Below are 19,542 nucleotides of genomic sequence, written 5' to 3' on the forward strand. Positions count from 1 at the left end.
TTTAAGTTTGAAAAAATGTACCTTAGTCCTGAGCTGTCTTTAAAACTTTAAAAGGAAATTTCCAAATGCCTGAATGAGATATGGAGACAAAGCAGTGAAATGAACTACTGTCCAATACACTCCGACGATCGGTAGAAAAAGAAAATAGTAACTCATGGATATTCATATTACATTAAGGTCTAACATAGAACTGCACCAAGCAAGACGCTAATCCTGAACTGCAAAACTCTATTGAGACCCTTGCTGAACTTGGGCACTAACCTTGTCCAAGGCCCTCTCCAGCCTTGCTTCAAATGGGGTAGAATTCCACTTCACTTTCTCATCCTGCACAATCAAAAAAAAAAAAAAAAATTAGCATTACCTCATCAACTAGCCTTCAAAACCATGAAACGGCTCGATAATACCTCCCCACTTTTGCTCATGGTGTTGAGCATTCCTTTGCTTGAAGAGCCTGAATCTGAATCCATTGTCCGTCCAGTATGACGCCAGTAGCTCCCAACAGTTCCTATTATGGGTATTTCATCAAGACTCTGGCTTCTTCCTTGTCTAGAAGAAGTAGAAGGAGAAACTTGCTTGAGTTCCTTCATGGTCAGTTCTCCTAAAATAGGCCTATCTTTGTGACTTCTTGGCGAACTAGCCCTCCCAGATGCTGAGTTCCTAACAGAAGTAGCACTGCCTTTCGACAAGGATGTTGTTTCAGACTCAACCAACCAACTAGATAGGCTAGTATCGACTGCAATTTCTTGGTCCAAAGGCTTCTGATGATCAGCATTTGCTTTTGAATTATTGGTCAATAGCTTAAAACTAGGCTGTGGGCTAATGTGTATACCAAAATGTTGCTCTATATTGATGTTTTCCTTATGTTGATGGTGCAGGGGTAAGTTTGCTCCTTTGACTGCCTTCCACTGAGCAAGATTTTCTACTGGATTCAACACAGAATCGACATACCGAGTCCTATCCCGAATATTTGGATTACACCCAATTGGCTTAAGTTCCTCATGAGGTGAATTACACTCTGGCATTGGACTAGAGACCTCCTTCTCACCTACTTCAGCTCCACACACATATTTTCTTGAATCAATTGATAATGAAAACAATGATTCAGACGACTCTTCTTGAACCAAAATTTTACCATCAACACCCACATTATCTCTAACATCATCAAAATCACTATCTTCCAAATCTAAATCTTCAGATTCTTCCTTCGTATAATTTTGATATCTGTGGTTTGGAGGATAAGAAGCTCCATCTGATGAAATCAAATTAGGAATTGATTTGCTCTCATCTGATGGTTCTTCATCTTTGTTTTCACTCTCTTTCTTCTCATTGTTTTCTACTACATTATCAGTGGCTTCTCCAACAGATAAACCCTTATAGGTCTTGGCATTCAAATCAAAGGTAACTTTCCTTTTCCCATTGCAGCTCAACTCTTTTTCAAGCTTCTCTCTAAGAACATAAACAAATAAACACTCACATAAAAACCGACAACTATCAACGTAAACAAAACCAACGACCAAATCTCCTTTTAAACGTAACAAATAAAGAGCAAAATCCAGACTTTCAAGTCATAATATCGAATAGCTTACTTGGATTCTGTAGCGGGCTTAATGGGTTCTTCAGTGACTTGCTGCTTTGTAGTAAAATAAATTTGCTGAGCTTCACTGGCTCCATCTCTCTGTGAAAAATCAACTAACAAATGCTTAAGTTTAACAACACTGGGGGAGAAAAACCCATGAAGAATGAAGCTTGAAAATGGACTTACAAGGGGTTTAGAAGGAGCTGCATTAACCAAATGCCTGCGTTTTCGAAACTTAGAAGCACTGAAACAAGCGAAAAGGCACCCCATTGTTGATTTATTGTTAGGCAATCAATTTTGACTTGAATGTAAAGTGCCCTTTTCCTTTTTGTCAACAAAGGAGAGAGAGAGAGTTTTAGATGGTGTAGTTATGGAATGGACGACGAATCGATCAATAGAAAAAGAGGGAATCTAGGGGCTTCAAAATGTGACCGTTAGGATTATGAAGTATGGCATTTTTAGGGTACATAGCCCTGTTTGTCATCGACGGTCTGAATTGCTTTTACGAATAAAAGTATCATATTAGATGTTGTGGAGAAAAATAGCTTTTTTCAAACTGTTTTGTTATTTTAATATTTTTATAATTAAAACTGATCAAATTTAATTTTTAATTATTTTTTAATACTCTCTAACTAGTATATTTAAAAAAGTGATTTTCTTAACACTAGTTTTAACAGTAGTACCAAACAGGCCCATAATTCGATCTAATCATACTGTAAGGGTTAGAATAATAATAGCTGAATTTGAATTTAAAAAAATAATGTGTTGAATTGGAATTATATTTAAATTTGATATGTTGAGAATTTGTTATTAGAATCTATCTATATAAATAATTAATTAAATATAAAATATATTTTTACAATAATATTTATATGTTTTTTATATTATACTTTTAAAAAATAAAATTTTAATAATTTATAAAATTATTAAATTTTTAAATTATACATTTTTAATAAAAATATATTTTATTTAGATAATTAATTAAAACATTTAAAGCTAAATGAATTTATATATTTTCTTTTCTAATAATAATCAAATTTATAATAGATTAAGATAATTTAAGATAAATTTTAATCAATTAATTTGAATATTAAAAATATTAATTGAATTTAGATATAAATAAAATAATTTTTTGCAAATATCTTAATCATTATCAACCCCAATACAAATTCTATCAAATTTATTGAAATGAGTTTAAGGAATAAAATTGAGTTCTAGAGAAATTCTAATTTAAGAAATAATATTTATGTTAAATTTGAATTTTATGTATTTAAATTTACTCACATAAATTAGTCATTTTGTCCACACCTTGCACGACTTATTTTATTTTTTTATTTTAATATATAATTTAATATTTATTTTTGCAAAATTTTATATTTCAAAACTATAATATAAATTTTTGTTTATATTAAATACAATTAAAATTTTTTAAATAATTATATCTTTATTAAAATTAAATTAAATTTTTATTTCTAAAATAATTATCAATTATTTTCTTCTAAATATTCTTTTATAAAAATGAAACAATATAATATTTTTAGAATATAATTGCATTTAAAAAAATTATATATTTTTAGAAATAGCTTGTCCATAATAACTATAATAATAAATATGTTAAAAAAATCTTAAATATTATGGTGATATTCAAGAAATAATAATAATAATAATAATAATAATATTATTATTATTATTATTATTATTATTATTATTATTCAAGAAATCTATCTTGTCTGCTCTTCCAAGTCACTTGATGCAAACAGTCTATTTGCCCAGGTCAGTTTGTGATATTATTGATAAGAAAGTCCGTGAATTTATTTGGGTTAATCAGAAGGGTCGTAGTAGTATTCATTTGGTCAATTGGCAATATATTTGTCTTCTGCTTGATCGAAGAGGATTGGAGATTCGATCCAGTAGACATATGAATACTGCTTTCCTTGTAAAGCTTGGTTGGCGTCTGCTTAATGAAGAGGATAGCTTATGCGCTTGGATTTTGAATGGTAAGTGTGTTTCTGGTGCTCTGGGCTTACATTCTTTTGTGGAGAAGTCTAATGCTTCTCTTGTGTAGCGTAGTCTTCTTAAGAGTAGCTCTATTTTGCGTCAAGGGTCCTCTGGTGCTGTTTGTAATGGTATATTTACTAACTTTTAGGACTTTGTTGGATTGAAGATGGTCCCCTTGGTGATTTCGCTATTCAACCAGTCCCAAGTTGTATCAAACAACTCACAGTTGCTCAAATGTGGGATGGGCAGAATTGGAAATGGGACATGATTCATTGCTTTCTTCCTGATGAGGTATGCCGGTGACTTGAGGCAATTTCTGTGCTTCTTGATTTTAATGCAATAGATCAACTTATATGGAATGGTTCAGCTTCAGGTATGTTTACTGTCAAATCGGCTTATTTGTATGCTTCTGCTAGTGATTCTGTTTCTGTTCGAAAATAAAATCCCTCAACAGATTAAGGTCTTTTTATGGGGCTTTTGACAAAAAATGTGTAATCAAAAATATAAAATACAGAAAAATGGTGAGTTTGGAACTAATTACCAAAAAGGGGTGAATTATGCTGAACTGGATAAGTTGAGTGCGGAACGCTAACTATAATAGCGTTTTTAAGGTACGGACGCTATTCAAAATAGAATCCGCGTCAAAAATTTGAAACGAGAACTGAACGCTATTCAAAATAGCGTTCAGCTCTCCTTACAATAATAAAAAATTAATTAAAAAAATTTTATAGGTTAGACGCTATTCATAGTAGCGTCCAACCTTTTTTTTTTAATTTTTAATAATTTTATTTTATATTTTAAATAAAATATAAATATTATTTTAATAAATAAAATTATAATATGTAATATTATATATTATAATATTTTTATTATAAAATATTATTTTTTAATTTAAAATTAAATTAAAATTTAATAAAATAAAAATTTAAAATTAAAAAATAAATAATTAAAAATTTTAAGAAAAGTTAGACGCTACCAACTTTTCTTTAAATTTTTAATTATTTTACTTTATATTTTAAATAAATTAAAAATATTATTTTAATAAATAAAATTATAATAATTAATATTATATATTATATAATATTTTTAATTATTTTATATTTTAAATAAATTAAAAAAATAAAAAATATTAAAAAATTATAATAAAAATATAAAATAAAATAATTTAAAAAAAATTAGACTATAAGTATCGTATAACTTTTTTTTAAATTTTTAATTATTTTATTTTATATTTTAAATAAATTAAAAATATTATTTTAATAAATAAAATTATAATATTTAATATTATATATTATAATATTTTTATTATAAATATTATCTTTTTAATTTAAAATTAAATTAAAATTTAATAAAATAAAAATTTAAAATTAAAAAAATAAATAATTAAAAAGGTTTAAAAAAAATTAGACGCAACTTATAGTCTAATTTTTTTTAATTTTTTAATTTTATATTTTTATTATAATTTTTTAATATTTTTTATTTTATTTAAAATATAAAATAAAATAATTAAAAATATTATATAATATATAATATTAATTATTATAATTTTATTTATTAAAATAATATTTTAATTTATTTAAAATATAAAATAAAATAATTAAAAATTTAAAGAAAAGTTGGACGCTACTTATAGTAGTGTCCAACTTTTCTTGAATTTTTTTTAATTATTTATTTTTTATTTTTAATTTTTTATTTTATTAAATTTTAATTTAATTTTAAATTAAAAAATAATATTTATAATAAAAGTATTATAATATATAATATTATATATTATAATTTTATTTATTAAAATAATATTTATATTTTATTTAATATATAAAATAAAATTATTAAAAATTAAAAAAAAATTAAAAATTTTTTTAATTAATTTTTTATTATTGTAAAGAGAACTGGACGCTATTTTGAATAGCGTTCAGCTCTCATTTCAAATTTTTTACGCGGATGCTATTTTGAATAGCGTCCAGACCTTAAAAACGTTATTATAGTTAGCGTCCCGCACTCAACTTGTCCAACTCAGCATAATTCATCCCTTTTTGATAATTAGTTTTAAACTCACCCTTTTTCTATATTTTGTATTTTTAATTACACCTTTTTATGGACTTTGATGCATGGTAATGCTTGGCCACCTTTGTTGATTTTGTTCTTCTCTAGAGCCTCCCCTTCCTGTGTATAAAAATTCTTAATTTATGATTTACATTTTATTTTTCTTTTTCTTTTTTTTTTTTAATCTTAAGTTTGTTCTTCTAAAATTAATTTTTTTATACTTCTCAGCAATTGTAAATTTTTATTATTTAATTTTTCTATATAATATTTTACATTTTTAAAATAATATTTATTTTTTTTCATATAAATCATTAAAAAGTTATACAGTTAATATTATATTTCTTTATTTCTTCAAACTCTATATGCTTTATGGGAATGTTTATGTTTTGAAGTATAATCTATAATTATGTACACAACAAAAAAGATTTGAGAAACAATTTATTATTATAAATATAAGAGAGAAATGAGAAATAAATTTATTTTTAGTATTAATAAATAAATTATTTAGTAGCAATGGATATAAATACTATTCAATTTTAAATTTTAAATTTTGATAAATGATTTGTATTATATTTTAAATTAATTTATGTATACCAATCAAGGGATAAGAAAAAGAAATAAATAAAAATAAAAATATTATAACTTTAAAAAAAGTAAAAGGATTTAAATTTTAAAATTAAAAATAATAAATTAAATTTTAAAGTAATCAATTTTTATATTAAGTGGATATTATTTATCAAATCATTAAGCTATGTATAATACAAAATGTGACACATAATAAATTTTTGAGTACATTAATATGTTAAAGGGCTTAGTTTTAGGAGGCTTTCTTTGGGTTATATATATATATATGGATGAGTGGCCATACTAGATTAGATAAAGTCCGTAATAAGAGTATTAGAGAAAAGGTAGGAGTGGTGCCAATTGAAGATAAGTTGAGAGAAGAGAGATTGAGGTGATTTGGTCATGTGAAGCGTAGAAATACGGAGCTTGACAAAGTAGAGCACATTAGGTTAGAGGATAGAAAGAAAAAAGGTACACCTAAATTGACTTGGAGAGAGTAGTAAGACATGTAGCATTACACATAACCCTTAAAAATCGTTTAGAGTGGAGAAATCTACTAAATGACCTCAAATTTTTGGGGTAAAGGCTTAGTTGAGTTGTTGAGTTGTATATATATATATATATATATATATATATATATATATATATATAATTTTAAATATTATATTTTCAAATAAATAAAATATAAATATTTTATAAAATTATTAAATTTACTATATCAGGCATATAAATCTAATATATATAATTACATAATATAAAAAAAAATAAATAAAAGATTTACGTTGGTTTGACTATACATTTACGGGTAAAATGAAAAAGAAAGTTTTACTATGATACAATTGCATAAAATTCTCTCAAACCCTAATAATAATATATTTCTCAAATTATTCATAACGAAAAAAAGATAAAAAAAATAATATTTACATGATATATATCTTATAAAATATTTCATTTATGTCATGACGCAAAAATTTTTAAGTTGATTTACAAATCAAATTTATAAAAATATATTTAAATTTTAAGTTATATAAATAATAAAATTATTAATAAAATAATATTTTTATATAAATTAAATAAATAATAGTAATTTCAAACTCAATGTCATACATAGTTACATAAATTAAATCTCCCTGTTGAGGGCCAACCAGACCGCCTCGGTAAATGCCTAAATGGTTGAGGACTTGGGAATATACTGGAATCCACACCCATCATCATGGTCCCACCATCTATATAATGATAAAAGAACTGAACGGCCCTGATTAGGAGATAACCTCACTTTTTTAAATATAATTATAGTCAATCACACGTAAAGCAAAAGCCAATACAAATTGGGTGGCTGCTTTGCTTCTCCCTCAAATAAAGTAAACAAAACACTTCAACTTGCAGGTTTACACTTTAATAATTGATTGATTAAATGGTGGATTATTTATCTGGATTTTATCATACTAGACAATCAGATAATTACAGATCAGTAGCTTTGATGTGACGTGTCAGTCTTTCACAGAGGGTTCAGATCACCAAGCATGCTTCTCTGTTTTCCCTGCGCTCTCTCTATTGCTAATCAAGCTTTTAATTTTGTTTTTGTTCACTAATTGACCAACTTTTCTTGCACTTTCCTCAAACAGAATCAAACTGTTAACTTCAAATCACAACCAAAACAAAACTCTATCTAAAGATTAGATTTTTTTTCCTTTTTTAAAATTTATAATTTTTAAGTTATGGGACAGGTGCCAGCTGGTGATGAAGGATCATGATACCGAAGGGTCCTTGTAAAGAGTGAGCCCATAGCAGAAGAATATATTCTGTCCTGCAAGCACCTACACCAAATGAAATGGTCCTCGGTTTTTGGTTCAAGCTTTGCTTCAGTCTATGTAGACAAAGACAACAGTAGAATAATAATGCAACCAACCCATTAGTAGGCTTTGGCTTTTTGATTCTTGTGAAGCTGAAACTGAATAATATTTGCTTTTAGCTTCCCAATGCTCTTTTGAAATTCTCTCCTTCTTCCTGATATGTCTGACAATTCTGACAATTCTTGCTTTTCTGCCCTAAAAATTACATTTCTTTTCACTTTCTGTGATTAAATATATTTCTATTCAGGGAAACGCTGGGGGGTGCAATTACACATTGTAAAATCTAACAAAATCAACTGCTTCGGGATTTTTTGCCGGTAAGTTGCTATTTTAGATGCTTTTCTTGTGGAAGTTGTTGGGTTTTGGCATGACATGTGTCTTTCTGCATGCTATCTCTAATGGCTTTTAGTCCATCTGTTAGTTGATGTAATTATATATATTTATGTGTTTATTCCTTAACTTCTAAATATCAAGCAGCAAAATGAATTTTTAAAATAGTAATAATGATGATTCATGGTTGACTGGTTGTGATCATCATTTTTTTTTCATCAAGTGGGATATTTTATTTCCATATTCTCATGCATATAAGTAATTTTTAAATAAAATCTTTCACCAATATTTCATATTTTTTTCCCTATTTTTCATATAATTTTGTATAAACTGTAATGAGAATTCGTATTTATTTTGCAGTTGGAAGGGATATAAGTGGACCACATTAAAGAAACGGAGTCATCAGAGGTGGAAATGAATGGTTGAGATTTGAGACCGACAATTTTTAGGTAAGCACATACCAGTATTTTCCTGGTAAGGAAGCAATGCCATTTACATGAAATTTGCGCTAAAAGTTTGGTTCAGCAACTTACTTTCATGTGATTGTTGGCTGTTGGATGTTGGTTAGCAAGGCATAAAAGCCTAGTGCTGGAGGAGACAGTTTTAATTGAATTTTGGGTATTTTGATCTTGACTTCTTGAAGTTAGTAAAATTGAAGAGCAGAATATGGAGCCATTTGGCCAGAAATCTCTTGATAGGGTGGTGTCACAGAAAGCTCTGCAAATGGGCAGTTCTTTTCCATGTCAAATTTGTGTGGTGGGTTTTCTCTGTGGAGTCTGTCTCACCTCATTGTTTCTTGCTGCTCTTACTTCAATGGGGACTTTTGAGTTTGGTGGGATTTCATTTTCTGCCACTTCACTGGGGAGTTCACCACCAAGGAATTCAAGCCATGAAATTATCAGTGAGTTGAATTTACTCCTTTGTTATTCTATTCCTTTTCTTCCTATTAATTCTTTTCTCAACGATGTTCTCTGGACATATCATTAGCGATTCTGCTTCATATCTTGGTTTTATCCATTTGTGATTGACTTTCTGTTTCAGAAAAAAAAAAATTATATATATATATATATATATATATATATATATTACCTGAACTTGACAGAAGTAAGAAAGTCTTTCAAGATAGGAATTTAGCAGGTAGAAATTTTAAGGACTAATGAAAATTAAACTTCCTTGAATTCTGAGAATTTGAAGTTGTACCAAACAAATTTTAATATGCAATGTATAGTAAAAATCAATGAGAGTAGTAATATTTTTTGTGTTGAGATAAGATATGACAGAAACCCATGCATGAAAAGTGGTAATACAAATCATTAAAGAGTGTGTTTGAAGGAACTTAATTAGTTGTTTAACTTTGACTAAAGTTTGTATATCACTGTTTATCATAATTAATTAATCCATTTAGTTATCTAATATTCTTCAAATTGAAGACAATAATCCCTACTTTATGAGGTGGTGATTTTTAAGTAATTTTGAAGGAACATGTAACCACTTGATTTTGACTAGAGTTTCTTTAATACGTTGAAGCCGATGATACCTACTCTTTGAGCTGATGATTGATAAGTAGTTTTGAAGGTTCAAAAAAATTATGGGCTGGAAAAATTAGCTTTTACAAAGAAGCAAAGTACTAAAATTATTTCCTTTGAAGAATTCATCCAAGGGAATGGAATGGGACTGCTTCAGCTACATCTTTAACTGGTAGCAAATGTGGATTGATCATTGATATTGATTTATGTAAAATGAATTGATTCTTGATAATTAGTTCATATTGACTGTTGAATTGTGGTTACAAGTACAGACTGCAAATTTAAAGTTATGGACGAGAAATGGGATAATTCACAGAGAACTACAAATGGGGTCGATGATGAGAGAATTTCATTTTTGCAATCAGCTTGGAGTGCATCACTTTCTGAAGCAGTAGATGGAGAAAGTGAATTCTTGCAGAGTGTCGGACTGAGCAAGTCTGCTGTACCTATTGCCCCTCATTTAGAGAATTGTAAATTGAGTGCAAAAATAAATGAACGTCTTGACAAGCATGCTGGAAATGAGACCTTCCCTCCCTGGACAACTTGGAAGGGGTTACTGGACATGCACCCAGCATCCTCAGCCAATGAGCAGCTTAGATACTTTAGGCATCAATCTATATCAGAAGGTGCTTATCCTCCCTGGGTACGTTTCTGAGTTATATAATCCAATCTGAATGTGTTACAGTTGAATATGAACTTAGAAAACTGTTAGATTTGCAATCTTCAGGTATGTTCCTCAAAATGTTTGACAAACAGAATTTTTTTATTAATATTATTTTCTCAGATTACTGGATCAGATGAAGACAATTACCCTCTCACTAGGAAAGTGCAACGTGACATATGGATCCATCAGCATCCACTAAACTGCAGGGATCCTAATGTAAGATTTCTTGTTGCTGACTGGGAAAGGTTGCCTGGCTTTGGCATTGGAGCCCAGCTAGCTGGAATGTGTGGACTTCTTGCTATTGCAATTAAAGAGAAAAGAGTCCTTGTTACAAACTACTATAATCGGGCTGACCATGATGGCTGTAAGGGTATGAACAAAAATAAAATCAATTGAGTATTGTGACAATTCTTCTTCTGATTAGTTAAAATTTTGATGTCTACTTTGTTACAAAAATTTTCTTTTTACATGCATTTTTTGTGGATCATAGTAAATATCTGCAGTTAAGGTTGTGATCCATTTAAAATAAGGTTTTAATTCAGAACTAATGGTAAAGTGCATCATATGAATTCTAGTCATCTCATTTACTTGTAGTTGGATACTCAAGAGTTGAGAATTCATTTTTGTGGGTTGAAGATTTGGATTCAACTTACAAGCCCACTTGGAAGAAAACTATGTTGTTACTGATAAATAACATGTGATGTATGTTTTGTAGGTTCTTCTCGGTCTAGCTGGTCCTGTTACTTCTTTCCTGAAACATCCCAAGAATGCCGAGATTATGCTTTTGAGCTTATGAGCAATAAAGAAGCGCGGGAAAGTGGAATCGTAACTACAAAAGATGACTATAATTCAAAGGAAATATGGGCTGGACGAACTCCCAGGCAAGTAATTGCACGCGTAATCGATTCTCACTCGTGGAGGCATTGACATGTTAATTTTCACATTGTTGTTATCTAATGTAGGGTATGGGGTGATCCTTGGAGTTATTTGCAGCCAACAACAGAAATAAATGGGAGTTTGCTCACTTTTCATCATAAAATGGATCGTAGGTGGTGGAGAGCACAGGTAAAATTTAAATTGATCTAGCGAGGAGAGATCTGATGTGTGGTTCTCATTCTCCAATCAGCTGTTGCTTTTCTGTTCCAAGAAATGTTGGCAGATACTTTTATTTTTAATTAGACTTCTACAATCAGATACTGATTCCTAATTTGATTATGATTTTATTCAGGCAATACGCTACTTAATGAGATTTCAAACTGAGTATACATGTGGCTTGATGAATGTTGCCCGTAATACTGCATTTGGGAAGGAAGTTGCAAAGATGGTTCTTGCAAGTCTTGGTGATAAATGGCCAAAGGTATTCAAATGAAGAAATAGAGATCAAATGGAGTCTTGAATCCCAAATAGTTGCCTTGCTATTTTATAATGTTCTCCATTATAGTTCTAAATGCTTTTCTTTCCAAATGACCTGTCTCATTATGTCTCTCTCGTGACAGGAAGTCAGAAACAAGCCAAGATCAGATATTCAAGAATTTGTATGGTCAAACCACAAACCATGGATTCCTAGGCCAATGCTAAGCATGCATGTAAGAATGGGAGACAAAGCATGTGAAATGAAGGTGGTTGAATTTGAAGAGTACATGCAACTAGCTGATCGGATCAGACAACGTTTTCCACATCTCAATAGCATTTGGCTATCAACTGAAATGCAGGTAAGAGCTTGATCCTTTATAATTCAGGATTTTCATTTCAATAGTCATTTAATAATATCATCCTACCAATGATTTATTTTACTTTCAGGAAGTTATCAATAAATCAAAACTTTACACCAGTTGGAACTTCTACTACACTAATGTGACACGCCAAGTAGGAAACATGACAATGGCCAGATATGAGGCGAGTCTGGGTAGGCAAACCAGCACAAACTATCCACTTGTTAATTTCTTGATGGCGACAGAATCAGACTTTTTCATAGGAGCATTGGGTTCTACATGGTGCTTTCTCATAGATGGCATGAGAAATACTGGAGGGAAAGTAATGGCTGGTTACCTGAGTGTAAACAAAGATCGATTCTGGTAGAGATCTATCTCCTATTTAAGTAAATAGGCATGTAAATTAGAATATGATGGTTATCTGTAAATGAGTATCCAATTTTGTACTCCGTCTCTCTTGTAAATTCTTTCAATGTACGCAAAGCATAGTAATAAAATGATATAACATCCTACGGAATGAGCAAGTAATTTTACTGTGAAACAGCATTACTAAAATGGTCTTCCAGCTGATCACCATCATATATGATTCCATTAAAGAAAATTTCATAGGGAAAATCAACTCTCTACACTAGTTACTCTGAAAATGTTGAACAGGTCAAATTTGTGGAAGTCAAGAAAATTGCCATCGTTTCTCCATTTCAAAACAAACAAACAATGTAGGTCAAAATGACCAAGGGGAAAGAATACCAATAACAAGAGTGAAAGCTCGATAACCAACTGATTTTGATACAAAGATTAACGTCTAAAAAAGGAATGAAAGTAAGATATTCAAGCGAAAAAAGGGGGGGGGGGGGGGGTGGTGGGGGGGGGTGTTGGGTGAAGACTTGGCTCTCTTCAATTTCATCACATAAAAATACAACTACAGAAGACGACAACAGTCTTCGTAATCAACATGAGTTGATTGCCTAATAGATATTTGGTAAATCATCCAGCGTGAATCCAAAAGAAGAATTAAGGTCAGATGTCTTTTCCCTTGCAAAGGATTTTGAACTGGCAAAGGTCAATAGGATGGTTTATCCAATTATTCTTCCACGTCTTCCCTCACATGATGTGTTCCACCATCACCATCTCTTGCTGGAGTCTGTTTCCTGTGTTTCTTACTCTTCGATTTCTTGGCCTTCATGCGGCGTTTCTTCTCATTGGCATCAACCCAAGTATAGTCAGATGGTATGTTGAATGGTTCAACCTCATCCTTATATCTGTGACTATCACTATCACTTGATTGTCCAACATGGCTCCCTCTCATCCATGAAATCCACGATGTGGACGCTTCTGCTTCCTTGGATTTGGCATCTTGGAAATGTGCTGGGCTGGAGAGGGGGGTTGAGAACTCCTCCACTGGCTGAAGCTCCTCAAATTTTGTAAAAGTAACAAGCACCCGAATAGTTGGGACAATTGGGATGGCAACCTGCAATGAAGGAAATAAGATATTATCATGTTCTTCATAGCTCAGTACTTGAATGCAGTGTAGACATATACCACATGCAACATCCTCTTTCAGAATATGTTATTAACCAGAAACTGGAATTATACCATACCAGTTTTTCAGGTTGATGAAGCTACTAATTATTAATGAAAAATCAATGTCGTGTATAATCTATTCTGAAGTTGGGATAAATTTTCCAAACAAAAATATGCATGATAGAAAGTTCATTTTGCACCTATGTTGCAGCAGAAAGTAACTGCAAGTTCGACATGTGGTATTGTTGATCATATACATGCACTTGTCCCAACTACTGGAAATTCTCTAATTTTTTTTTTCTCCAAAAAAGAGATTAAGAATATTATCTACTAATGAGCCGGGATGCAGTTATAGAATAACTCGGGCTCAGACTGCACTTGCAGCGTAACTAATGTGGCATCTGAAACCAAGTACAGACTAAGGTTTGCACCTCACGACCCAAACGTATTCTAATCTGATAAATACAGCAAGCTTTGAATTCCCCCAATATCAGTCAGTGTGAATGCAAGTCGAGACACAACACTCAAGCCTCAAAATAACGGTTTGCACATGTTGCAAATCATGCCCAACATTCATGCCAATTAGAGGCCCCTGCCTCTAGCAATATGCTACCTTGATATGAGCACATTATTTCACTTTTACATCCTGTTAATTATCAGAACAATGCACATTTTGAGCCTAAAATATAATGCATGCCACATTCAAAGACAACTCTTGAAGCAACAAAATATCATGCCAGCAGCAAGCAGGTCAAAACCGGTACTTGCGACAGAAACACCACAATTATTTTTGTGACTGATGTTATTTAACTTTAAAATGTTCAAAAGTATCACTGGATTAAAAATAAATAAATCTAATAGAACATAGTTAAAGCATGGAATCCAAGTCCAAAATCCTTGGGGGGAAAGCATGAAACTTCTCAACAAGAATCTTCACATTTTCCTTTAAGATATCCTCAAAAAGGAACTCTCCACTAATTTTTTTTTAAGTTCCTGATTAATAATCACTAGATGATAGTTGTATTGAATCCTATAATATTTTTCCCCTTTGCAAGAAAGTTCCAAAAAACAAATGCAAAGATTTGAAGAATCTAAATGTTGGTTAATTTTCCTACTACGAGATTTAGATTAACCATAATCAAGCAAGAGACTTGCATGAGATCCTACCTGAAAATTGCTTGAGTTTGAAAGTGTAAAGACCACTCCAACCCAAGTGACAATATTGCTGGATTTAAAAATAAATAAATCAATGGCAGATGCTAATAGAACATAGTCAAAGCATGGAATCCAAGTCCAAAATCCTTGAGGGGAAACCATGAAACTTCTCAAAAAGAATCTTCACATTTTCATTTAAGATATCCTCAAAAGGAACTCTCCACTAATTTTTTTTTTAAAGTTCCTGATGAACAATCATTTGATGATATTTGTATCAACTCCTATAACATTTTCCCCTTTGCAAGAAAGTTCCAAAAAACAAATGAAAAGATTTGAAGAATCTACATGTTTGTGAATTTTCATCCCATCCCCCACCCCCCACCTCCACACGATGCAGAAGAAAGGGAAAAAGGAAGAGAATGCACCAACAGCAACAGGAAACAAAAAAGTCTCAGAAATAAAAATTGATACACTTAACTTACTATCATAATAAAAGCAGAATATATAAGCATATATCTCAGAAAATAAATGTAAAATGACCGAGTGATGAAATGAAACAGATGCAAATAACAGTTCAGGCTGTGCAAGAACAAAATAATACAAGAAACAGATATGATTACCTTGACAGGAAATGTTCCTTGAGGTAATTTAGTTGTCAAAAGCTCCCTAAGCCTCCTAACGGCTTTGACCTTGTTGGCTAATATATCAAGTAAAGGCAAAAGCTCCTCAGTTTTCAATGGAAAATCTGGTGTCAGCCACAAGACAGGTCTCAAACCCTTCTTGTACTCACTTTCATGCTTAGACTCACTACTGGCCCCTTTCTTCTTCTTCTTCTTGCTGCTTTTATCCTTTCCTTTCTTGCCATCCCCCAACTCCTCCCTAGCAATTTCAGATGACGGTTTTTGATTGTCTATGGATTTCTGGTTCCCACCTTCAGGTGCCAACTTAGAAAACTTCTTCAAGATCTTTGAATCTTCAGGATCATCAATATTGTTCTTTGAACCTTTACTTTTCCAACCAAACCAACTCTTCTTCTCTTTAATGGCACCATTGGATTCCCCATTTTCATAAGAACCTCCAGATCCATTTTCTTGGTACTCCAGGACCCCATGTTCCTCATTCTCACAAAGGCCATCTGAATTTCCCATACGAAGTGCAGTATCCAACTGCTTCCTCTCCTCAGCTGTCAATACATCATCAAACTCATCATTTTCAGCTCCATTTCCCAATCTTTCTTCATCATCCAGGGCAAAAAGCTCCTCATCAGTCATTGCACCTGGAACCCGCCTTGACTTCACACTCACCATTACATGAAGCATATCATAAACTTTGGCCTTCCAATTTCCAACCATCTCTGTCCTCTCTTGCCGCCTCCAATTCAAATGCGGAACAAGCTCTGCCTGAGTGACATCAATGCCTGGCCTATACATATTAGTTTGAGACATTAAAGCCACTTCATGGGCAACTTCTGCTTCTGTTGGTTGGGCACCAGCCCCCTCCAAAGCATTAGTAACTTCTTTTTCCTTGTGAGCAAGAACAATCAAAGAAGCTGGTGGCAAAGATATATTACTATCCTCCGAAGAATACCCCTCACCCAAGAAGAGAAATGTTTGATCTGACCTTTGAATGCGAAAACCATCAAACCCAGCAAGAGTCATGTCAGCACGGAGGTTAGAACCACGCTTCCAAATGCGATAAGTATCTGAGGGGGCAATGCGTCCAATAAATGGGATAACTGAACTCTCAAAATGGAATGTTATCTCCATGTAAAAGTCACGAACACGAGCTGCTGAAGCAACAATTCGTGGAAGCCTACGACACCATTTTCCCCAAGCAAGAGGCTGGTAATGCCGAGCAATTATCATAGCAATCTGCTCCTCTCTTGTGCAAACTGCTTCTTGAAGAGCACTCCAACCATTTTCATTCTGCAGGCTCCAATCTGCACCAGCTGCCATCAAAATCTCAGCAGAGATTGGGTCTCGCAATTTTACTGCAAGATGCAAAGGAGTCTCGCGACCAGGAACATCTCGATGATCAATGACAGCAGAAACAGCATCAGCTCGTTCTTCAGCAGCAAGAGACTCTTCTTCTGTATTAATTTCACCAGCCTTGGCAAGAGATGGTAAGGTTGAGATAATGCGCCTGAGGGCTGCATAATCACGTCGTGCAACTGAAAAGTGGGCAGGACTGTGGGAATACTTGGAGATATCTTCCATTGATTCTCTATATTTCTATTTCTCAGCTATGAAATCTGTTCCATTTTCTGGCAAGTATAGTTCTCAAAATTTCTAGGGCTTTACTTAGTAGAGAACACCCAGTAGGTTAGGGCTTCTACTATTCAGCCCTGTCCTACCACAAATCATCTTTAGGTGTTTCTGAGAGTCCAAATCATACCCAAATGAAAGAGATCAATTATCATCAAACTTCGTGCATGAACTACTACATAAGATAATTATTATTTATTCCCCTCAATGTTGCCCAAACTTCTCCCATATTTCTCAGCTTCCAAACACTAAATCGCACTTTAATCAAGTGATCTTGAGCCCCATTAGTCTGTAACAAGCTTCCACAAAGTTCAAATCTGAAATGATATAACACAAGAAAAAGTCTTTTAAGAAAACTATGATTACAAATTACCAAAAACACGTCAAGCTTACCCACTCAACAAAGAACATCGCTTAGTTCATTTATTCCATAAAAAGAATTTAAAATAACAGTTCACTTAAAGAAACAAAAAAAAAAAAAAAAAACCATTTTTCTACTCCTCACCTTTTAACCAAAATAAACAAGCAACTGCTAAGCTGAATCCCAACACAAGTAACTAACTTTAACTAACTCAATTTCCATTTCCCTCCCAAAGAAAAATAAAACCGAACTAAAATATACAATCCCAAAATTTCTATCTTCTTCTTCTTTTCTATACCTATATTTTCTCAGTAACCAAATAGAAAATTACAGTATGTCTGCTACCAATTACCTGAGAAAGCACTGAGTCGTACAAGAAAACAATCCCCAAAACCCGACCCGATCGTTCCGCTTCTTAATTGCAGCTTTTTTCCTGTAGATTGTGCGCTTCAAATCCGCGGAGGCAGCGTGAGAGAGAGAGAGAGAGAGAGAGAGAGAGAGAGAAGAATCAGATGGTTGACACGAATGAAATCTAACGGTCAGGATCTTCACTGCCAAATAATGCTGACAAGACGATGGCGTGACGTGACCTAACTCGGGCTTGACTCGGTCCCCAACTCAGATCTCTCCCTGCCTCTGGTCTTTGTTTTGGCTCGTTTAGCAGTTTTCTAGTCCCTCGCTCCCTATGCTCTCTGCAATTTCTTTTCCTTTTTTTTATTTTTATTTTTTATTTTTATTTTTTTTTCCTTTTTCCCACCGCTTTTTTTCCCTACCGTTTAATAGCTCCAACGTTCAAAGACCCTTTAATTTGCTGAAAATTACAACTATGCCAATCACAATGATTTTTTCCCACTTTCTTAATTAATTTTAAATAATTAATAAAAATTATTTAAAAATGATTTCAATTGAATTTTTAAAAAATCGAGTGATCTAGATGTTAATAAAACTTGTAATTGACCTCTTTTTTAAGGGAGTTATTATTATAATTTTTATAAAATAAATTTTATTTATTAATAATTACTTTAATAGATAAATTTTAATTTAATAATAAAAAATAAAATAATTATGGGAAATATTTATTAAAAAAATTAGGGGTGTTCTCAAGTGGGATTATACAATAGCCATTTATTTTCTCCGAAATTACATTTAGTGCCATTGTTAAATTGATAAATATAGGAGGGGCAGCGGAGGTAATAACAATGAGCATCAGTGCGAGATCCAATGATGCCTGATACTGACCCAGCAACGGGACACCCTGACTACAGTGAAAATTATTATTTTTTTATAATAATCAATAATTCTATATTGTCAATAAAAATAATTCTATATATTTTTAGTATTTTTTTTATTTAGATGCTAATTTGGATTACCTTTTTTAAAATTAGAAAAGTATACTTCCACTTCTTTTTTTTTTTTCAAATATATGAATTTCCATAAAAAAAATTATAAATTTCAATAGCTAAGCAATTGGCTAGCTGGCATTTCAATAATTAAATATTTATTTTTTAATATAAAAATTTAAATTTTAAATTTTAATATTTTTATCATTTAAAATTTTAAAAGTTAAAAATCTAAAATTTTATTTATTTTGTGAAAAATATTTTCATAAAAATATTTTTTTTATTTTTCAGTATTTATAACACTAAAATATATATATATATATATATTAAAAAAATTAATTTTTTAGAATTTAATACTTTATTAAAATTTTAAAATATTTATAAAAATATAATATAATACATGTATTATTAATTTAATATTATAATTAAATAATAATAAATATTTTTATTAAAAATATTTTTTTAGAATTTTCATTATTTTTTAATTTATGGATCCATTCAATTTAGCATGATATTTCATTCACATTTTTTTTAAGAATAATAATAATAATAATACTTAAATATAAATTTATACATAAATTGAGAGATATATTTATTATTTTAATAAATTATCAGATGCCAAGAATAATTAATAT

At 31.2% G+C, this 19,542-nt stretch overlaps 4 protein-coding genes across 8 annotated transcripts; 2 read left to right on the plus strand and 2 right to left on the minus strand.

Annotated features, from left to right (window-relative positions):
* Window positions 1-58: 58 nt before the first annotated feature.
* On the minus strand, window positions 59-2,013 carry LOC110643267 (uncharacterized). The gene is made up of 4 exons (XM_021795600.2): window positions 1,763-2,013; window positions 1,587-1,675; window positions 405-1,446; window positions 59-324 (listed from the first exon to the last, which is right to left on the minus strand). The coding sequence occupies exons 1-4, from the start codon at window positions 1,844-1,846 to the stop codon at window positions 229-231; spliced, it is 1,311 nt and encodes a 436-aa protein (XP_021651292.2). The 5' UTR covers window positions 1,847-2,013; the 3' UTR covers window positions 59-228.
* A 1,346-nt stretch (window positions 2,014-3,359) lies between these two features.
* On the plus strand, window positions 3,360-4,055 carry LOC110643270 (uncharacterized). Its single transcript, XM_058147647.1, has 3 exons — window positions 3,360-3,573; window positions 3,741-3,865; window positions 3,942-4,055. The coding sequence occupies exons 1-3, from the start codon at window positions 3,495-3,497 to the stop codon at window positions 4,053-4,055; spliced, it is 318 nt and encodes a 105-aa protein (XP_058003630.1). The 5' UTR covers window positions 3,360-3,494.
* Window positions 4,056-7,827: 3,772 nt separating this feature from the next.
* Window positions 7,828-12,807, plus strand: LOC110643263 (uncharacterized). Of its 4 annotated transcripts, none has more exons than XM_021795593.2 (10): window positions 7,828-8,351; window positions 8,725-8,813; window positions 9,008-9,265; window positions 10,163-10,533; window positions 10,675-10,924; window positions 11,270-11,435; window positions 11,517-11,619; window positions 11,783-11,911; window positions 12,051-12,266; window positions 12,355-12,807. In XM_021795593.2, the coding sequence occupies exons 3-10, from the start codon at window positions 9,031-9,033 to the stop codon at window positions 12,631-12,633; spliced, it is 1,749 nt and encodes a 582-aa protein (XP_021651285.2). In that variant the 5' UTR covers window positions 7,828-8,351; window positions 8,725-8,813; window positions 9,008-9,030; the 3' UTR covers window positions 12,634-12,807. The 4 variants fall into 4 exon arrangements, with proteins under 4 accessions (XP_021651285.2, XP_021651286.2, XP_058002653.1 ...); XM_058146670.1 differs by lacking the exon at window positions 7,828-8,351 and adding an exon at window positions 8,482-8,622; XM_021795594.2 differs by having other exon boundaries at window positions 7,829-8,351; window positions 8,725-9,265.
* Window positions 12,808-12,926: 119 nt separating this feature from the next.
* LOC110643262 (uncharacterized) lies at window positions 12,927-18,286 on the minus strand. Of its 2 annotated transcripts, none has more exons than XM_021795590.2 (3): window positions 17,920-18,286; window positions 15,563-17,495; window positions 12,927-13,734 (listed from the first exon to the last, which is right to left on the minus strand). In XM_021795590.2, the coding sequence occupies exons 2-3, from the start codon at window positions 17,156-17,158 to the stop codon at window positions 13,348-13,350; spliced, it is 1,983 nt and encodes a 660-aa protein (XP_021651282.2). In that variant the 5' UTR covers window positions 17,159-17,495; window positions 17,920-18,286; the 3' UTR covers window positions 12,927-13,347. The 2 variants fall into 2 exon arrangements, with proteins under 2 accessions (XP_021651282.2, XP_021651281.2); XM_021795589.2 differs by having other exon boundaries at window positions 15,563-17,523.
* Window positions 18,287-19,542: the final 1,256 nt, after the last annotated feature.

The sequence above is a fragment of the Hevea brasiliensis genome, chromosome 5 (assembly GCF_030052815.1).
Source record: "Hevea brasiliensis isolate MT/VB/25A 57/8 chromosome 5, ASM3005281v1, whole genome shotgun sequence".
NCBI classification, from domain to species: Eukaryota; Viridiplantae; Streptophyta; class Magnoliopsida; order Malpighiales; family Euphorbiaceae; genus Hevea; species Hevea brasiliensis.